General features: G+C 40.9%; 1 protein-coding gene across 1 annotated transcript in view; it reads left to right on the top strand.

Annotated features, from left to right (window-relative positions):
- The window catches only part of tgfb2 (transforming growth factor, beta 2), a 51355-nt gene that overhangs the window by 29439 nt on the left and 2173 nt on the right, over positions 1–19743 (top strand). Inside the window, exons 2-5 of the mRNA XM_068570684.1 lie at positions 2034–2197; positions 13200–13332; positions 13431–13541; positions 19315–19507. Coding sequence (XP_068426785.1) covers positions 2034–2197; positions 13200–13332; positions 13431–13541; positions 19315–19507 — 601 coding nt within the window. The remainder of the gene's footprint in view (positions 1–2033; positions 2198–13199; positions 13333–13430; positions 13542–19314; positions 19508–19743) is intronic.

The following is a 19743-nucleotide window of genomic DNA, read 5'->3' as shown; positions in this document are numbered from 1 at the left end:
GCTAATTTAAGCTATATTCCACTATGTTCAGCTATATTCAGCTATTTCTTTCAAATATTTCAGCTATAAGCTTCAGCTTTTTGCATTCCAACGCATTTTCAGCAGGAAATGCTCTTTCTAGTTTATATTGTCATTACAGTTGGTAATCAAACAGTATAATAAAAGCAATAGACAAAATTGTCTATATTGAAAGAATGTGCAAAAACCCTCTCTTCTCTTTCTCTGTATTGGCCTTTGTCAGCTGGTCCCAGTCCATGTGTCTGGCTGGTTGCTGTGGTTGTATACTCTCCCTAAACAAACCACAGTGTCTTGCTAATCCTGGGCTTCTGCCTTACGTTACAGCCATCAATTTGAGACCTCCGGGCCTCCTAATTCATCGTGCTGTGGGACGCTGTCAAACACTCCACCGCACACATGGTTTCCAGTATTACGCTGTACATTGGTGTGTGTTCAGCAGCATCTGTCAGACATGGCAACACGTGTGGCTGTCAGTGCTGCGTGTGTCACCCTGGCCCTATGTAAGCTTATGTCAAACACTTCCACACATGGTTTTCAGTAGTGTATAAGGGGGATTGTGTTGCTGCTACTGTTCGTGGCTGCTGTCGTACTGCAGGACTGTGTGTAGTTGTGGGTGTGTCAGGGTCAACTGACCAGGCTTTTAAAAGTCTAATGCCTGTAGGAATATCAAACTGATCTTTAAAGGAACACTCTAATGAGTTATTTTCCTACAAAAACAATTGTATAATGTGACTCAAGAGGATCATTGTCAAATTGGACATTGTGCAATGGTGCAGAGTGCAAAAGGTGATGCAATAAATGATTAATGTAGCACAGGGGTGTCAAACATATGGCCTGTCGGGGCTAGATCTGGCCTGCCAGCGGGTCCAGTCCGACCCGCCAGATAACTGTTAAAATGACAGAAGAAAAACTTTTTCTTGTTGTTTTGTTTAAATTTTGACTAAAAAAAAAGAAGAGCATGCTAACTACTGAGCTACAGTGACCATTGATAAGAGCGCTACTATTACTAGAGATATATTTCTCAACTTGTTATATTCATTCGTGGTGTTGATAAGAATTTGGTGGTGCCCTTAACTTTTGGTCCCTTAACTAAAATGAGTTTGACACCTCTGATGTAGCACGTTACTCTAAATACATCAAGATGACTGTCTGCAGTGGATACTGTGCTTATATTTATATTGGTAGTGATAAAATTTAAATATTTAATACCAGTGAGTCTTTAATCTATGAAACATGTAATATACTTGTAAAGTACTTGTTATATGGACATGACCGTGATCATCTTCAGGTTATTGATTTATAGCACGTTATATGGACATGACCGTGATCATTTTTACGATATTAACTTGTTGTATGACTTTTCACCTATCGACATGGCCTTGATAGTTTTTACATTATTGACCTATCACACAATATTTGGACAAGATGTTGATAATTTTTACGTTTTCTTCTTATAATTGGCAATGGCGCAGTGGCTAAAGTATTGTCCCTTTAACCAGAAGTTTCCTAAATGACACACAGAACGATTTAGCTAAGTATGAATTAATTTCAGAGGTAAAGTTTCAGTTTTTGACTTTTTGTAGGATATAACGATATGTACTAATTTATTTTTGCTGATCGCTATATTACCCGTTGGTTACATGTGTGTTTGTTGACATAACCTCACCAACATTTTAGCCTTGGGTTGCCCCAACCATTATAACAAATGACTGGCAATGACTGGTACGGCCATATTTATATGGGTGCCTTGACCTCAAGGTATTTGAATGAAAATGTGTTATATGGGTACACATGGATTTCCTCTTTACATGCAGGCATGTGTGCAAACCCATACAACCCATTGTCATTCAAATATCTTGAGGTCAAGGCACCCATGTGAATATGGCAGTATACCATGTTCCCTCGCCTACATTTTGAGCGTTGTTTGGCCTCCTTCACGACAAGCAAACCTGGTTGGTACCAATAGATAGATCCACACAAATATCCTAAATCATTTATTTTCTTCTTTTTTGTAGATGTCATTTCTCCAACACACTTCAACCCATACTTCAGGCGGCTGACATTTGATGTGTCTTCTATGGAAAAGAATGCCTCCAACCTGGTAAAGGCTGAACTTCGGATCTTCCGACTTCAAAACCATGGGGCCCGAGTGTCTGAGCAGCGCATCGAACTCTACCAGGTACAAACACTGGTTCCACTGGATCCCTAACAATGATTCAAGAGATACTTTTGGGATTTGTTCAGGCTATGAAGGATTATTGCTTTAATGTCATAACTAAATCAAAAGACAACATTTGCTCATTGTTGTTTCTACATTTTTGTCAGGGATATATTCTGCTTTTGTGATTTTTTTTTCCCCTCATTTTAGAGACTATTAAGTAACATGAGACACTTCTTTAACATATTGTGGACAGATAATAGCCCATACTTTAAGTATTTTAGCAGGAGCAACATATAAGCGATTTGATAATAATCTGCAGTTTAAAAACATGGTGTCTGACAAGGAAAAAAGGTCAACAGCCAATATTTCGATGTGTAGCCAGTGATAGGAAACCTCAGATACGAGAATGAAGGGATGACTAAAAATGATTTGTTTCAAAATTAGCAAATATACAAACTAATTCAAAACCAATAAAAAGCCAGATCTTCGTCTAATCTAATGTTATCGGGTGGGTTTCTCGTTTGCATTAGCCAATAAGTTCCGCCCCTTCTGCTGTCAACATTGACTGTTTACCTTTAAACTTGGTCAAAATTAGACTACAAACCAAATCTAGAATGTCTTCATCTTGCTAAATGTTAAACAGTTTATGCTTGCAGTTACAAAAATGCGGCACTGGACCACTAAACCCCGTGGACACTTAGCGAAGAATTTGACAACCGGGGACCTGGTTGTAAAGAGTGATGCAACATATATGTTTCCTGGAGGTACTGCAGAATCACCCACGGAGCTTTGGAGAATCCACTGCTGTCCGCCATAGTGATTATCTATCGCGGACCTGCTCACACAGCTCTAACTAAAAATGACACTTGTTCTGTTGTTCTGTTGTTGGCATGAGCAACATTAACATATTCATTTAACTTACTTCCATCAACTGTGGATGCTGCAGGTGTTGTACCTGACTCAGACTTTGTTGTAAGACTCAAACATTAAAAGTTAAAGTTCCAAAATGAATTATAAATGAAGAAATATCAGATTTAATATCCCATTTTCTCGCCAAATATACATTAGTCGCAAACATTAAGATGGATCATCAATACCTAAGTGAAATACTCCCACTTTAATTCTTTGGCATAAACATTTTTTATCTGCTTCAAGCGCTTCCTCTCTTTCTTCTCTCTCTGTATTTTACAGAATACACATATTAGATATTAAATAGACAAGTGTCACAGACAAGACAATGCAGGTTATACAGATACCATGCAATACAGCACACTACTATTGTATACCTTTAATACAGTTACTTCATGTTGTGAATCTATGAGTGACAGTGCGTGCCTCAGGCTGTAGCAGGCAGATAAATATTTAGCTGCCAGACGAAGTGTTGTTTCTTCACCAAGAGGGACATTGGAGGAGGAAGTGCATCTCTGTCTCTACCGCCAGTTAGTGGTCACTGAGACTGTATTTGCTCAGGATCATGCTCTGTTTGTCATCTCAGACGCAGTGCAGACATTCAGCCAATGTATACTCTCTGTTTTAGGTCAAATAACAGTTTAGTATACTTTGGATTTTTGTTTTATTTCTCAAACGTTCTTTTTTTTTAATTCACAATTTATTTTATTCTGTTGTGTTGTTCTGAATCTGTTGCTGATGGGAGCGTGGTTAGTTACCTCACCCATCAGCAGACGGAGGAGATTGTTGTCAGAGTTCAGTTCTTGGGCTTTCCATGCTTTAAATGAGAGTGTGTCTTTTGGATCTGTATATTCAGTAGCAATGGGAATCGTCCCAGTTCTGCTCCGCAGGCGTTGTTTGGTGTTTTTCTTCGATCGTTTAGGGTTCTTCGACAGAGGGTTGGGCTCTGTGTTGAAAGGGGCTTGAATCTTTCGGCGTCAGGGTGTAAGGGAAGGTCAGCTGTTGGAGCTCATCTGAGTCTCAGCTGATGGGTGGTATCAGACTAAGATAGTATGGTCAAAGTGAGTTCTTTGAACCCAGTGAAGTCCAGCGCCAGGAGGGACAGGCTCTTTCTTACTTGTTGGATGAGCTTGGGGGTTGTTGAAAGGACAGGGCCTGATGGACTTGTTGTTGGCTTCAGGTCTGGCTCGTTGACTTCTGGGACCACTGTGTTATCCTCCTCTTTCTCATCTGATGTAGTATCTCCCTTTAAAGTGCTCAGCCGTTATCTTGGGGAAGAGTTCCTCAAAAGAATTAAGGCTTGCCTCATTTCCCTAAATAGCACTCTATCATAAGTCGTTGTTATTTTCTGTTGTTATAAAGTATGTAATTAGAAAACTGTTATTTTGTATTGGACACAAGCATTTTCTTTTTGTGGTTATTGTTGGTTCTAGGACTGCTCCAGCTTGTGTGTGTGTGTGTGTGTGTGTGTGTGTGTGTGTGTGTGTGTGTGTGTGTGTGTGTGTGTGTGGGCGCGCACGCAAGCGCACTGCATGGTGAAGAGTGTAGTGAGTTTGGCTGGTTTAAACTGTTTATTGTATGTTTTGTAGGCCTTTCTGGCCGTGAGAGACTGTGTGGAACACACCAACCTGCCCTATGCTTCCAAATCTGTGGCCTTGTAATGTACAGACAATAAACTTCTTTCAAAAGTACTAGCCAACAGGCTTAAAAACATTCTGGAGTGAATTATCCACAGAGACCAGTCATACGATGAAGCGAACAGATCCATCATCGACAAACTTTTTCTCATGAGACTTGTTTGATATTTGTAAGCTGTACAACATTGATGTTGAAATTCTATCACTAGATCAGGAAAAAGCATTTGATGGAGTTTACCATGTTTTTTATTTCTCTTCTACTTTTTGAAGAAGGCTTTGTGTCTCTGCTGGGTTTCTTGTATACAGAAGTTTATTGTTTGGCAGTACTGTGTGAGCGGTTCAGTACAGGTTCAGAGTGGCATTGTCCTATCTCTGGTTTCAGCTGATGCTGATGAATGGCCCTGGGTAGTAGTCTGGTTTTTATAAAAAAAAAAAAAAATCCTTTTTCCAATCCCAAGAGAACTGAATGAAATGTTGCAGGTTAAGCAATTGGCAGACAAGGAAACACCAAAGGTACCAGGAAACTTCAGCTGGGGAAGGCAGGACATAAAGATTTTGGATTTATGGAGTTTCCGTATCAGAGCTGAAAGGGTGTCATGGAGCGAGTGTTTGCCAGACTGTTTAAATGGAAATGGCTGCTGCCTCAGCTTTCCTATTGGTTGCCTCGATCCTTTGGCACAGACTTACTTTCACCAAGAGGCCTGACTGTAGGAATTCAGAGGGCAATTGTTGATTTCTTCTGGTCAGGCCACGACTAGCTGAGATCAGCAATACTGTACAGGAAGGTACTGGAAGGAGGACAGGGCCTGGTATCACATCCTTCACGCTGCAGACAGCTCAGAGACTGCTTTACAGCTTTGGCCTGCCATGGATAATTACTGCCTGTGTGCTGCTGAGAAGGGCACGACAAACATTTGTTCCTGCTTCAGACTTATTCTGTGGATGTAATTAGTTTGACTCCTTTTCACCAGTCTGTCTTACAGGTATGGCAGGTTTCAACTTTTGTTAGAAGGCTGTGACAACACCAGGACTGTGGCTCTTTGATGAGCTACTGTTTTTAAACCGCTTCATCACCTCTCAGGTTCTGTCTTCTGAGATCCAGACTTATGGCGTGTTTGCACCAAACGCGATGCATATTTTTCGCGCGACCAGATTACATGCAAAGTCAATGCACAGACGCAACAGGTTGCGAAGAAGCGGATTCTCAGCCGGGCGGCGTGATAGACGTGTTTGAGGCAGCGCGAACATAGCGTTGGATGCGGCGCTGATTTGCTCAAGTTGAAATATCCCAACTCCAGCCAAAAAATCATGTGAGTCATAGTTGCGTCAGCCAAATCAGCGTTGAGATGTTCCACTCGTCTCTTTACCATCCTGTCATTGTTGAATCAAACTTCTGCCGGTCCCCCTGAAGTAGACCTAGTAGCAGCCGTTATTCAGACGCTGTTGTTGGACCACAAATAATATTCTGAACCCAGACACGATGGAGTTTGATGTTTCAACATATTTGGAGATTGTCGTTGACTTCCGGAAAGGCCACACTCAACACCCACCACTGACCATCAACGGTGCGGACATTGAGCAGGTCAGCAGCACCAAATTCCTGTGGGTGGACATCAGCGAGGACCTCTCGTGGACAGCCAACACAACATCGCTGGCAAAGAAGGCACAGAGGCGCCTCTACTTCTTCCACAAGCTAAAGCAAGAAGCCCCCCATCCATCATGTGCACCTTTTACTGTGGCACCATCGAGAGCATCCTGACCAACAGCATCACTGTGTGGGGCGGAAGCTGCACAGACTACAACAGGAAAGCTGTGCAGCGCATCGTGAATGCAGCTGGAAGGATCATCTGCGCTTCACACCCCCCTCCACTCCCTCCAGGACACATACAACAAACGCCTCACCCGCAAGGTGACCTTGATTGTGAGTGACCCCTGAGACCCCTCACACGGTCTCTTCAGTCTCCTGCCCTCTGGTAGGAGATACCGGAGCCTCCGAGCTCGCACCACCAGGCTGTCCAACAGCTTCATCCACCAGGCTGTCAGGAAGCTAAACTTTCTCCCCACCGTCCCACTCCGTCCTCTTGAGACTCACATGTCTTAATGCTGCTAAGAATTACACTCTTTTATAGTTTATAGTCTTTCACAGTCTTAATCCATCCTCTAATAGTCTAACTCCGTCCTCTTTTAGACTCACATGTCTGAACGCTGGTAAGGAGTTACAGTCATTTATAATTTAGTCTTTCATAGTCTTAATAGTTCCTAATTTATGTTATATGTTGATCTTTTTTAAAAATTTTAAACTGTTTTTTGCACTTTATTATTACTTTTGCAATTCACTATATATTGGACAGAGGAGAAACGTACTTTCGATCTTCTGTAAGTTTGCACATTGCACAAAATTGATAATAAAACTAACTTTGACTTTGGAATTTACACGTGTAAAGCTGAACTGAAGCCTGACGCGCTTCCTAGAGGAGAGGGACTGTCCTTGCTACGAGACAAAGCACAAGTCTTTTGAGCAAACTTATTGACTCGCTACCGAAATGAAAGAACAGAATCTGCGAGCCCAATATGATCAGCATCCTAACACATTCATTCACTGTCCAACAATAACGTCAACAGAGAATAAAGCTGAAACAAGTGATTTCAATTAACCAATAAGGGACGAGAGGCAGTACTGTATCGCCAATAATGTACTGTTCAAGGGTGTTATTAGGCCCGACGCGCAGCAGATTTACTGACCAGGCCGGTTGAAAGCAGGGTGGAGGATGACACTGTGGCTCAGTTGTGAGCAGGATCGTCTTTCAATCAGAGGATTGGTGGTTTGATCCCCGGCGCCGCAAGCCCGTGTCGATGTGTCCTTGAGCAAGACACTTAACCCTAAAATTGCTCCCGTAGCTGTGCCTACGGTGTATAAATGTGTATGAATGGTTGATAATACTAATGTGGCACATTGCATGGTGGCTCCTCCCATCAGTGTGTGAATGGGTGAATGATGTCATGCAGTGTTAAAGCACTTTGAGTGGTCGGAAAACTAGAAAAGCGCTATACAAGTACAGGTCCATTACCCAGCCACCGATGTAAAGAAGTGCTCTCGCTGCTTCTGTCCATCTTTTCTCCGTCATTTTTCCCCTCTATGATGTTTAGAGAACTTGCCTTGCATCAGAAAATTGCTGACAGTGATTATCTTTCACTGGAAATCATCCCGATGTTGTGATGAAACTCTTTTCATTCCTCATCTTAGTTTCCGGTTTTACGTACTCGCTCCCCGCTAATGAGTCTGCTCGTTCAGAGCGTTATCTGCACTCCTCTCCTGATTGTAAGCCGTATCAACGTGTGACTGTACAGCAGGAACAGGGACCACAAACACATTATTCGCCACTGACATTCTCATGAAGTCATTCTCCTCGAAATATCAAAGTTTACACGAAACATGTGTAAGCTATCATATTGTGTACGTAAACAGCTGGGGCTTTTATTGTAGAGGGGGAAACAAAAGAAGAGGAGAAGAGGATTTGTTTGAGTGAAAAGGGAGACAAGAATAAAGTGGTTGCTGTCTTTTTTACCTAACGGAGTGACGTGTTGTTTTATTGTTATCAATTATTACAAGTATAGGCGCAAGAGAAACCCTCGGCTACACATGTTTGGTAACTGTCGAGCGTAGAATGACAAAATCACCTGTTATTTTGAGTGTGAACTGATATGGAACACTGGTAAATGTAAACAGGTCGTGAATTACTTTATGGCTGAAAAAACTACACCCCGTGACTCACTCTCAACCAATTAGAATGCTTGATTTGATCCACCCGTAATTTATTAACAGATATAGTTTCTCACACACATTTTATAGGAGAATAATGTATTATCGTGGCTTTTTTGGTTTCCATCACTAGACACCTGAATTAACTGAATTTAAAGCTACAGGACAAAGACAGTTAATTAAAATGTATTTTGGAAAAAAAAACATTTTATTTTAAGATGAACGTTTTTAAAAACCTTTTATAAATGTTTTTTTCCTTCTATAAAACCCAGCCCTTATTGTAATTGAAATGAGAGAGAATATGTATTTATTGTTAGTGTTTATTCAAGCGTCTTTGTGTATTCAGAAAAGTGCTATATAAATTAAAAGTATTATTATAATTCATCCAGTTAAACTTGAAAACTGATAATAAATGTTATTGATATCCTTTCTTTCTTTGTCTTTCTTTATTTGATTTGACAGTCAGTTGTTAACTTCATACAGACGTTAAAATAACTGCTGATTCAAACTCAACAAAATCTAAAATTACATTACATTTCGCTGACGCTTTTATCCAAAGCGACTTACATACTTGCTCGATACACCGTAGACACAGCAATGGGTAGCAATTCCGGGGTAAGTGTCTTGCTGAAGGACAAAATGACGCGGACTAGCGAAGCCGGGGTTCGAACCACCGATCCTGTAACTGAAAGACGGGCATGCTGATTGAAAGACAGGAATGCTAACCACTGAGTCACAGTCACCCAAATGCCCCAAATCCACAATTCTCCCTCTGCATCGATAGCACCACTGTTCCTGATCCACACATTCATAACCTTGGTGTCATTTTTGATCAAACCCTCTTCTTCAAACACCACATGAATCATGATACAAAAAAAACACCCTTTTAATATAAAAACAATGCCTTTCCATGCCCCTCCCTGTCCTCCTCAGCCACTGAAGGACCCCCAAATGGTTTATCAGTGTGATGTTTATTTATTTATTGTTAAAATATGCTCATACAAATATATATAAAAAGAAAAAACATGCAAATAAAAATGAGAATCGGAAACATACAGTGGTGCGGAAGCACAAAGGTCTTTAAAGGACAATGAGGGTTACAAAGTGAGTCATCCCGGGTCTCTATATAGCGTGTATCTGAGCTTTAGTGTCTCCTCTGTCAGGTTTCACACACCAGTCTTAACGGGCGATCTCAATAAAAGCAGCAGGGATTGTGTTTTACACATTAAGCAGAGATGAGCCAACATAAATACATGGTTCTGAAGAATAACAGAGGTCTGTCCAGCATCTGGTTACACTCTCACTGCTCCTCCCAGACCTGGCCAATCAATCAGAGAGAAAAGATCAGGCTCTTCGACCCTAACCAACTGTCCTTCAAAGCTACTGTGGCTGCTTGTGTGTCTTCTTTGTTGATATTGGTATTGTGTGTGTATTGTCAATGTTATCACTGCTGTGGATGCAATAGCATTCACAGAAGTCTGGATAATAGACTTTACTCAGATATAACAGTAGATATAAGGATGTGAAACATTGCAGTAGCATTACGTTGACCAAAAGAGATAGACACTTTATTCATCGCCAGAGGGACATTTGTTTGTGCCAGCGGCAAGCAAGGTTATATAGGAGGAATACAAACATTAAGTATGAAAAATACTCAATGTATACAATAATGTAGCAGAACATAATAAAGTTAAGAATAAATAATAAAGAAAGTCAAACCATACAAAGTATATACATGGTATATGAAGTGTTTATACTGTGAAATAAAATACAAGTATTTACAGTGACTAACTGACAAATATGTGCGTCTACTGCTGCCTGTATTACGAAGTAGGTTTTGAGTGAGGTTAGTGAGGTAACTTTAGGGTTAACTTTGGGTTTTTAGACAATCTACGACGGAGGTTCACTTCTTCCCAGGATAGATCGCTTACACTAAACACCTTGTCCTACTAACGGTCCCAATATGTGTCATTTAACCATGATGACGAACCTTAACAGGTTTAAATAGTTAAGTTGCCTTACCCTAATCAAACCCCAACCACAGAAAACACTTTACATCGCTAATTTTATAAAGCAATTATAGACATTTTGTTGTCAAGATGCAAATGCACAGGGGCATCTGGTTAATTCTTTTTATCCACTGAGATTATTACAATCATCTTGTCCACCTGACTGTGCTGCAGTGAAGCAGTTGTGTGCTCTCTTGGGTTGGTTTTATGATTCAGGCTCACTTGATCACTTTTTGGCGACAACCAGCCGTTTATTCATGAAACAGCGTACAGCTGACTGGTCACAGAATTAAGGTACTGCAGAGTGCGTTTACATTTTAGCTCAATGTACCTGGGCCCTATTCCACGTACGTGGTTCAACAAAGCCGATCAAATGTCCTATTATCCAGCTTAACCTAACGAGATGATTGACTGCAGGATATGTCGGTTCCACGAAGGTGGATCCTCCCTCAAACGGTCTCGTTCATTCTAAAGGCTGAATTATACTTCTGCAACTCCAACTCCGGCTGGCCACGCAGTCGGATTGACGGACTCGTTTTGATTTTATAAATGTTTATATTTGTGGACCTCTTCAGCCAAATGTTCTTCAACAGGATCCATTGTTCGTGTTTCTGCTGTGGCTTTTAAAAACAGCGGTATTCTGCTATGGAACCGGAAATGAGAGACTTAGAAAGGATGCAGTTAGCGGACCAATCACAGCCTTCCGGGCTGCGTACGGCTCGCGAAGCTTTGACTGATAGTCAGAAAGTCGGGGTGACGCACGCAAGCACGCAAAATGGCCGATTTGACCACGCATGGTCGGCCATGCGTGTCTTGCGTGCTTGCGTCTCTGCGTAAAACCCGAGTATAAATCAGCCTGAACCAGATGTCAGTTCACAGGATAACTGTGCGTGCCCGCTCCTCTTCAGAAGGGAGAAAAGTCGAACGCCAAATTCATGATGTTGTCTTTCTAAAAAGACAAATAAACTCAGAGAAAGACTGTCTCTTTTCTCTGCTGATGAGCAGAAGTTGATCATGACTACATATGATGAATTTAAATCCATAATTATGACAAAATCTAATGGTGCTTTCACATTCAAGCGGAGCAAATATTCGCAACACTTCCTGTTGTGAATGCAGCGTAACGGTGCGTAACAGGAGTCAGTGCAAAATATCAGACAAGTAAATGTGTCAAAAAAAATGTATCGGCTAATTTGAAGTGCCTGCTGGCAGTACTATACAAATTAATATATACTTATGAGGATATATGTACTGTATGCACGTATGTATCATGAACTATGTGTATATTCATGTAGCCTGTGTGTGCTTAGATTACCATTTTACTAGGAGTTTGAATATGTGTATGGGTGGATCAGTACGTATGTATTATTCATAATCAGAAATTCAATCAGTTTAAGCAGGGATAAGTATTGTTATCTTGAGTCCACCTTCATCGTGTTCTACAGTAATGATATGTATCGTGCGCTAATAACTGTCATATAAGTGCTTTCAACACATCCATAAGTTTCTTAAGCGCTAAATAAACGTTATGAACAGCACGCGATGCAGCGGCTTTCATGATGTTCTTCGCATCGCGGACACAAACATGTACCACTCGCAAAATAAGCGAGCCGTGGCCTTGCGTTCTTTTTTTTACACAATCCTTCTGTGATCCAGTCTGCATACTGTATGTATTGCGTACAGCATGTGAGATGGACAACGCTCGGCTGTGTCAGGTGTTCAATGTACGGCTCCAGAAAGTCTCGTAAATGAATGAGTGCTTGTCGGCAGAATCGACAGCGCTCGTATGAAGTCATCATGATGTGAGAACGGATCTTGGCGATCTGGAAGAACTGTATCCCTATAAAACTAATATCGGTACTTCATCAATGAGGAAGGGAGCTGCTTTTTGTCCGGTGGGAGTGGCCAACTTATACAGTGAACTTTCACTAAATCTGCTCCGGACAAGGTTAGGGGATTTCGATGTGTTGCTATGGTGATTGATCTAAACTGGCTTTGTGGAACCGAAAAGCCTAATCTATGTCATCTTATCCTGGCAATTATCTAGCTACATCAGTAAACCACGTACGTAAAATAGGGCCATATAAATAATAATAAAACAATAGTAATAAAACAGAATCACATTTGGGTTGTCACAGCCCGACTCGGGCAATAAGTCCGGGAACTGCCAAAGCAAAGAAACAACTAATTTTAGCTAGCTGTTGGTTAGCAAGTTACTCAATGGAGTTGTTGTTTTAAGCTAGCAAGTTACAGACAATGTGGTGAACTCAACAAATTACCACAAGTTATGACTTCAAAGCATTTGTAACGGAAATGAGAAATTGTCTTTAACACATAACCTGCAGGAAACACAATTCCGAACAACAGAATGCGGAGCGCACCGCTCAAGTCGGCAGGGGGCCAGCAGAGGGCGCTAATGCCACACACAACATGCTAATCCCATTAGGAAACTAATGATTATTTATTGTAGATGATATAGACAAAAATAAAAGAGGACATAATATAACAATGATATGGATAACTAAAACCTTCAATTTGCAGTAATAATTGCAGAAAATGGCCCATGGAATCATTAACTCTGCTTCAGCAGCATCCTCAACTGCTCAAACAAATCAATATTTCTTTTAAAGATTTTTGGTTAAATTGTCGAAAATATAATTCCTGCTTCGCAACTTTGACCTTTCATTCATGTGTTTCATATACAGATTTTAGGACACAAGGACTTGACATCCCCGACACAGCGATACATAGACAGCAAGGTGGTACGAACACAAACCGAGGGAGAGTGGCTGTCCTTTGACGTGACAGAGGCAGTGAGTGAATGGCTAAACCACAGAGGTGAGTGCATAGTCTTCCCAACATTGCAGCACATTTCTCATTATTTATTGCATGTGCTATATTATTACATCTTTGTTGTGACTTTTGTTTCTCCACAGACAGAAACAGTGGATTTAAGATCAGCCTGCATTGCCCGTGCTGCACGTTCGTACCATCAAATAACTACATTATTCCCAACAAGAGTGAGGAGCTGGAGGCACGGTTTGCAGGTCATTTGATTTAGAAAATTATTATGGCATGTTCAGGATAATGCTGATGTTATTCTTTATTGTATTAATGTCAACAATTCTTAAACCTGTAATGATGCCTCGAACATTACATTTATATAGTCGGGCTTCAGTTTACCACCTCACCATTCGTGTCTCCGAAATCTTTGTACACATGGATCAAAGTTTACATACGGGTGCACACATTCTTGACATTCTGTCAAGTTTGTTTTTGTAGATCACAACCTGGCGTATGACTCTTTTAGGCCGTTTTGTGCATTTCAATTCTATGGTTATAAATGAGTCCCCTGGTCATTACATACTTTTAAGATTCTTCTGACCACTACGTGTGAACTAGTTTTCCTCTGTTTTGTATTTTCTAATACAAACAAGTACGGTCACTAGCATCAAGGTCAAGAACACCACTGGAGGGAGGGGATCTCTTTGATAATATCAAATAAATACAGCTGGACTTGGAGGGGTTGTTCAGTTTGGGGTAAGAAGTTAGATTTGTAAAGTAATAATTGTAAAAAGTATCATTATTAAATGCTGAAGTAAACCAGTCTGAGATTATCAAGGATAATTACCTCCTGATCAAGCAATGGTGCTCTAAATTAACATTAATTCATTTTTTTAAGGGCTAAAAAGAAATAATAAACGGAATACAACATACATTACAGCAATAGACAATAAAGCAATTTCAACAATTAAGTAAAATGGTTAGCGGTTAAAGGCATACTTGAAAAAGGTCTGTTTTATGGGAGGAAATCTGAGTTACAGAAGTGATTGAAAAGAGAGTTTCAGAGGGCAGCGACAGAAAAAGCCCTCTTATCCCAGGTTTGGTGCTTGGTCCTTGCTGTGGGGTTGAGGAGGTCAGTGGTTGCTGATATGAGGGTTCGTGGAAGGTTGTTGTTTTGTGTTGAAAGTTAGGAGGGGGAAAGATTTATAGATGAGAAGTTAGAAATGGATGCATTGTTATGCATGGTATATAGTGGAGGACAGGGGTGACGTGTTCTTCGTAGCGAGTGTGTCTGAGGGGCTATTGCAGTTGTCGAGTCTTGAGGTAATGAATGTAGAGATGAGGGTTTCAGCAGAAGAAAAGGAGAGGACTGGATGGAGACAGCTTTGCTTTTTCAGATGGAAAAAGGTTTGTTTGACAATGTGGCTGATGTGGGATTCAAATGGAAGGGTTGAGTCAAAAATGACTGCAAGATTATGAATGTTGGAAAAGGCGGAGACGGTGGTGCCATCGACAGGGGCAGAGATGCTGTTGGTGTGTTTGGTGTCTGATGACCTCAGTTTTGTTGCAGTTTATATTGAGGAAATTGTTGCTAATTAAAATAAAATTGTCCTAAACGGTGGATTCGGAGTCGGTGAAATATTAAGTAAAGCTGTATAATTGGATGTCGTCTGCGTAACAGTGAAACTGGAAATCCTGCTGACAAATGGTGTAGCCAAGATGGATGATATTTTTTCATATATAACGCACAGGTTGTATAAGTCAATCAGTCAAACTTTATTAAACGTGTTCACAATAACTCTCTACATTATTCAAACGTTAATAAGCGTATTCACAATAACTACCAACCTTGTTCAGTTGTAACACGTAAAAAAAAAACACATTCTAATACCTCTAAATGTTAGTGTCTTCACAAAAAATTGCTCAGTTAGAACACGTAAAACACAACACAATACGCTCACTTTTTTCAGTTTATTCCATGTCCACAAATTATCCATCTTCAGTGTCCGAGTTGAATAGTTGGGCGATCAAGGCATCCAACATGCCCAAATCCCTCTCGTCATTATCCGAGTCAGTGTCGTTGCTGTTAGCTGGCAGTACAGTGATGATTCCGGCCTTTGTGAAAACTCGGACCACAGTTGAGACTGATACCGCTGGACAGGCATCCACGATCCATTGGCGTACAGTGGCGTAAGTTACATACGATGCGACTACGTAATACTGTTAAGTCGCCCGGCGCTGTCTCCCTGTCTTGGTGAATGAGTGTTCGCCTTCTGTCATCCACTGCTCCCATGAAGCTCGAACTTTAAACGCCCTCTTGACGCCAATATCTAGCGGCTGGAGTTCTTTAGTTAATCCACCCGGAATAATGGCAAGCTCCGAATTAGTTTGATTCACTTGTTTTTTGACAGCATCGGTGAGATGGGCGCGCATGGTGTCGCAGATCAATAGGGACGCAGATTTGTGAAAAAAAGCCTTCACTTCCGTACCATTGATTCATCAATGTTGAGTTCTCTCGCAGCTGCTCTATTCCCATGTTTTACTGTGTGACTGATCGCCTTGAGTTTGAAGTCTGCGTCGTAAGCGTGTCTTTTGACAATTGCCATTTTGGGGTCCTTATACACACACTGTAATATTATGGTGAAGCACCGTATGTATTACGGTACTCTGCGACGTCATAGGCTACGGTAGCCTTAATGCTGCAATTGGTGCGGCTTTGTAGTTTACCAAAGTCGTACTAAAACATTTTTGACCGTGAGCGCCTTGTACCACACCAAATCACTTAGAGGTCAGTAAGAAAACCAGAATTAATCCATATATATATGGCGCTTCGAATTATATGGCGCACTGTCGTTTTTTGATCAAATTAAAAGCTTTTAAGTGCGCCCTATAGTGCAAAAAATACATTATGTCAAACTGGCCAACTTTATTAAAATATATTGACATTTGTGTAAACTGGAACTGATTTAAACATAATAACAGTATTACAACCTTAGTTTAAATTAGTGGTCAGATTAGCGCGTTATTAACGGCGTTAACGCAAACCAATTTTAACGCCATCTATTTTATTAACGCCATTAACGCAATTTCATTTTTCTTTTTTTTTTCTTCCGAGCACCAAGGCGGATGCAGCTCACCCAGAAGCAAAACAATAGGCACGCCGTTTGCGCTTGGAAGCTAGGCTAACGTTACGGGTTGAAATGAATGAATGGTGAGCGCGATACGGCAAAATGAATGCAGAGCTGCCAACCTTTCAAAAAACCTTGCCGTGAGATTTTGTCAACGGGGAGTGGGAAACGACGAGAAATACGCGCCGCCGAACAGCTGTGTGGCGGGAGGGCGTGATTTAGACCGACATGAGTGACAGTCATGTTCAATGCGTCACATGAGACTTGAGAGCCCCGATACCTCAGTCTCTCTGCTCCTCTCTATAACGGTGGTCCCCCAATCACGCAACTGTCTATTTGGGGTAAATAAGATGTCTATGCAGCGAATAGGTTTACAGATGCGCTCCTTAGCGCCATCTATTGTCGGGGAGTTTGAAAAGGAACGAACGCGCCTCAGACTTTTTTTTTGCCATGAGATATTGGTTGTGTGGCACCACGTCACACGGCGAAACCGTGAGAGTTGGTGGCTCTGCTCGATGGCCAAGCACACAGCTGATGCTAACTCTGCGCCCCCTCGTCATAGACAGAACGGATGACATCAGACAGAAACACACAGACACCAAAACGAAGAACAAACGTACTGCAGCCACAGCTAAATGGATGCTACTCTGTGTAGCCTGTTAACATTGTAGAGGACGAGGATCTAATACACATCACATCCAACGACAGGACCTACAAAGCCTGACTGCTGTGTTCACCCCCACCTCTCTCTCTCTCTTTCTCTCTCTCTCTCTCTCTCTCTCTCTCTCTCTCTCTCTCTCTCTCTCTCTCTCTCTCTCTCTCTCTCTCTCTCTCTCTCTCTCAATTAGAACGTTGCAAAAACAAAGCAATTAAAACACATCAGAAAAACATAGAAACATACAACTCATACAGAAAACTAAATAATAAAAAATAATAAAACAGATTGAAAGTCTCTCTCACCTTGTTTACCTGAAATGTGCACTTCATCATGTATTTTGATCCACCCTCTTTGGCAGTTGTTTTTCAAAAAAAACAAAACATTTGCATAAAGCCAATCCACTTTTTCATGTTGATAAAAGCATTAAAATGAAAGAAAAAAAATGTGATTAATTGCGATTAATCGCGAGTTAACTATGACATAAATGCGATTAATCGCGATTAAATATTTTAATCGCTTGACAGCACTAGTTTAAATACAAAACAGTATTCTGTTTAATTTGACCTGAGCTGAAATGACAACTGACAGTAGCAGAGAGAACACATTTCAAATTTTGACAGCAACAATATGATTGGTTTCAGGAAACTGTGCAGCATCTGGTTGGTTAATTTAAAGTAAACGCCCACAATCAGCTGATAGAGTAATAAATAGAGACTGAGAGATTATGATTGAAAAGGAGATTAAAGAGTCTTCCTGAATGAACTACCACTACATTTTCATTAAACTGATTTTCTCATTGGATTATAGAGTATTGCAGACAAGGTTTAGGAAATTTATACATTGTGTTCAGCAAGATAATGTTTTCAAATGAACACTACAAAAAACAGAAAGAACAATGTTAGGCTCAGAAACAAACTCCACCACGGTAATAATGCATTTAATTTATGTAGCGCTTTTCTTAGTCACTTTACACAACACAATGTCCCTCACACAACTCTGGTCTTGAGTACCTCACTATGCCACTGATTATTAGACTTCCTCACAAACATAGCCCAGGCAGTTTGGATTGGCAGCCAAACCTTCTCCACTGTGTGCTGAACACCGGAGCCCACCAGGGCTCTGTGCTCAGCACCTTCCTGTTTACTGTACACTTACAACTGCTACCCCGATCATTAAGAGAACTCTGCTGTGAAGTTTGCAGATGACACTACCGCCAACAGCTAGATTACAAACAGCAATAAGACTTAATATAGAGAGAAAATTAACAAACTTGCAGAGTGGTGTTCAGAAAACAACCTCCTGCTCAACATCAGTAAAACTACGCAGCTGATAGTTGATTTTAGAAAAAAGGAGACAAAGACACAAATCCCCCTTTTAACATAAATGGAGCTGAGGAGGAACAAGTTAGCAGCTTTAGGTCTATGGGAATCAACATCACAAAGAACCTGTCATCACACATCTTACACATCAACAACTGTATTTATGAAGAAAATTGTCATGATGTTCCTGTCAAATTTCTAAGGAGCAATAGAAAGCGTCCTGACTGGAAACATTACAAACTGGCATGAGAAGTGTTAGGCCAAGAACAGGAGGGCTCTATAGCAGAGGATTAAAATTGCTCAAAACATGCACTCATCTACTTAGCAATATTTAGTGAGAAAAAAAGCGTGCGAATAGCTATAAGGATATTAAAAGACAAAACCCACTTAGCCACATCCTGTTCACCCTGGCTGTGAGGCTCCCTAACTCATCCTTGCCCTTCACATATAATTGTTTTTACTTTATTTTCTATGTAGAAAATTGGGACTACAATCTAAATTTGGTTGTGCAACTCTGTCGTACAATGACAAATAAAAACCTGATGAATTTTTGTAGTCTCATGAAGCCACTTTTTTTTGAGAAACTCAAAAGTTTTTAATTTCACCAGTGGGGTATTTACTGACGTATTGTATATTGTAGAACAAAATGTTAACCACAAACCTTATTTCAAACATCAAACCAAAAACACATTGACTTCCAGAAGAGGGAACTGTAAGTGTAGGAGAGCTGGAAATTTCTTGGTTTTAGGATTTTAAATATCAACATTTTTGGATCAGCCTGCCTGTCCCTTCCAAACATGATGGTGGTGCAAAGACCCTGCCATAATTTGTGGATGTTGTGTGGAGGAGGAGGTTGCAGGCATAGTTTTACAGATTGACTTAGTACTTGTAAACAGTAAAATGCAGCTTTGTATGTACTTTATGTTTACAGGTATTGATGACAGCTTCATCCATGGCGTTGACCTGAAGGTGTTTAAGAAGCGGCGGCACAGCACTCGGGCTCCACACCTTCTCCTCATGCTGCTGCCTTCATATCGGCTGGAGTCCCAGTCCCAGTCCCATTCCCAGTCCCAGCACACGAGCCATCGATCCAAGAGAGCACTGGACGCCGCCTACTGCTCCAGGTACCAGACATTTTTATCCAATCACATTTCACCTGTCTTCCTCTTTGCAAGAGCAGCTTGGTTAAAATACATGAAACAATCTTATAGAAGTCTGGACGTGTGATTGTTCACAGGTGACCATTAACATGCACTGTGATTGGTCAGTGAAGCTAGCGTCTCACCTAGAATCTAGAATCTCAGGACTTAGTGATGGCCGCTTTTTAATCGTCGTTTTTAATGATAAACAAGCCACAGCG

The sequence above is a fragment of the Clinocottus analis genome, unplaced genomic scaffold (assembly GCF_023055335.1).
Source record: "Clinocottus analis isolate CAN_PGR_092001 unplaced genomic scaffold, fCliAna1.0.p SCAF_9, whole genome shotgun sequence".
NCBI lineage: Eukaryota > Metazoa > Chordata > Actinopteri > Perciformes > Cottidae > Clinocottus > Clinocottus analis.
The sequence above is the reverse complement of the archived record's forward strand: the minus strand, read 5'-3'. Positions and strand labels throughout refer to the sequence as shown.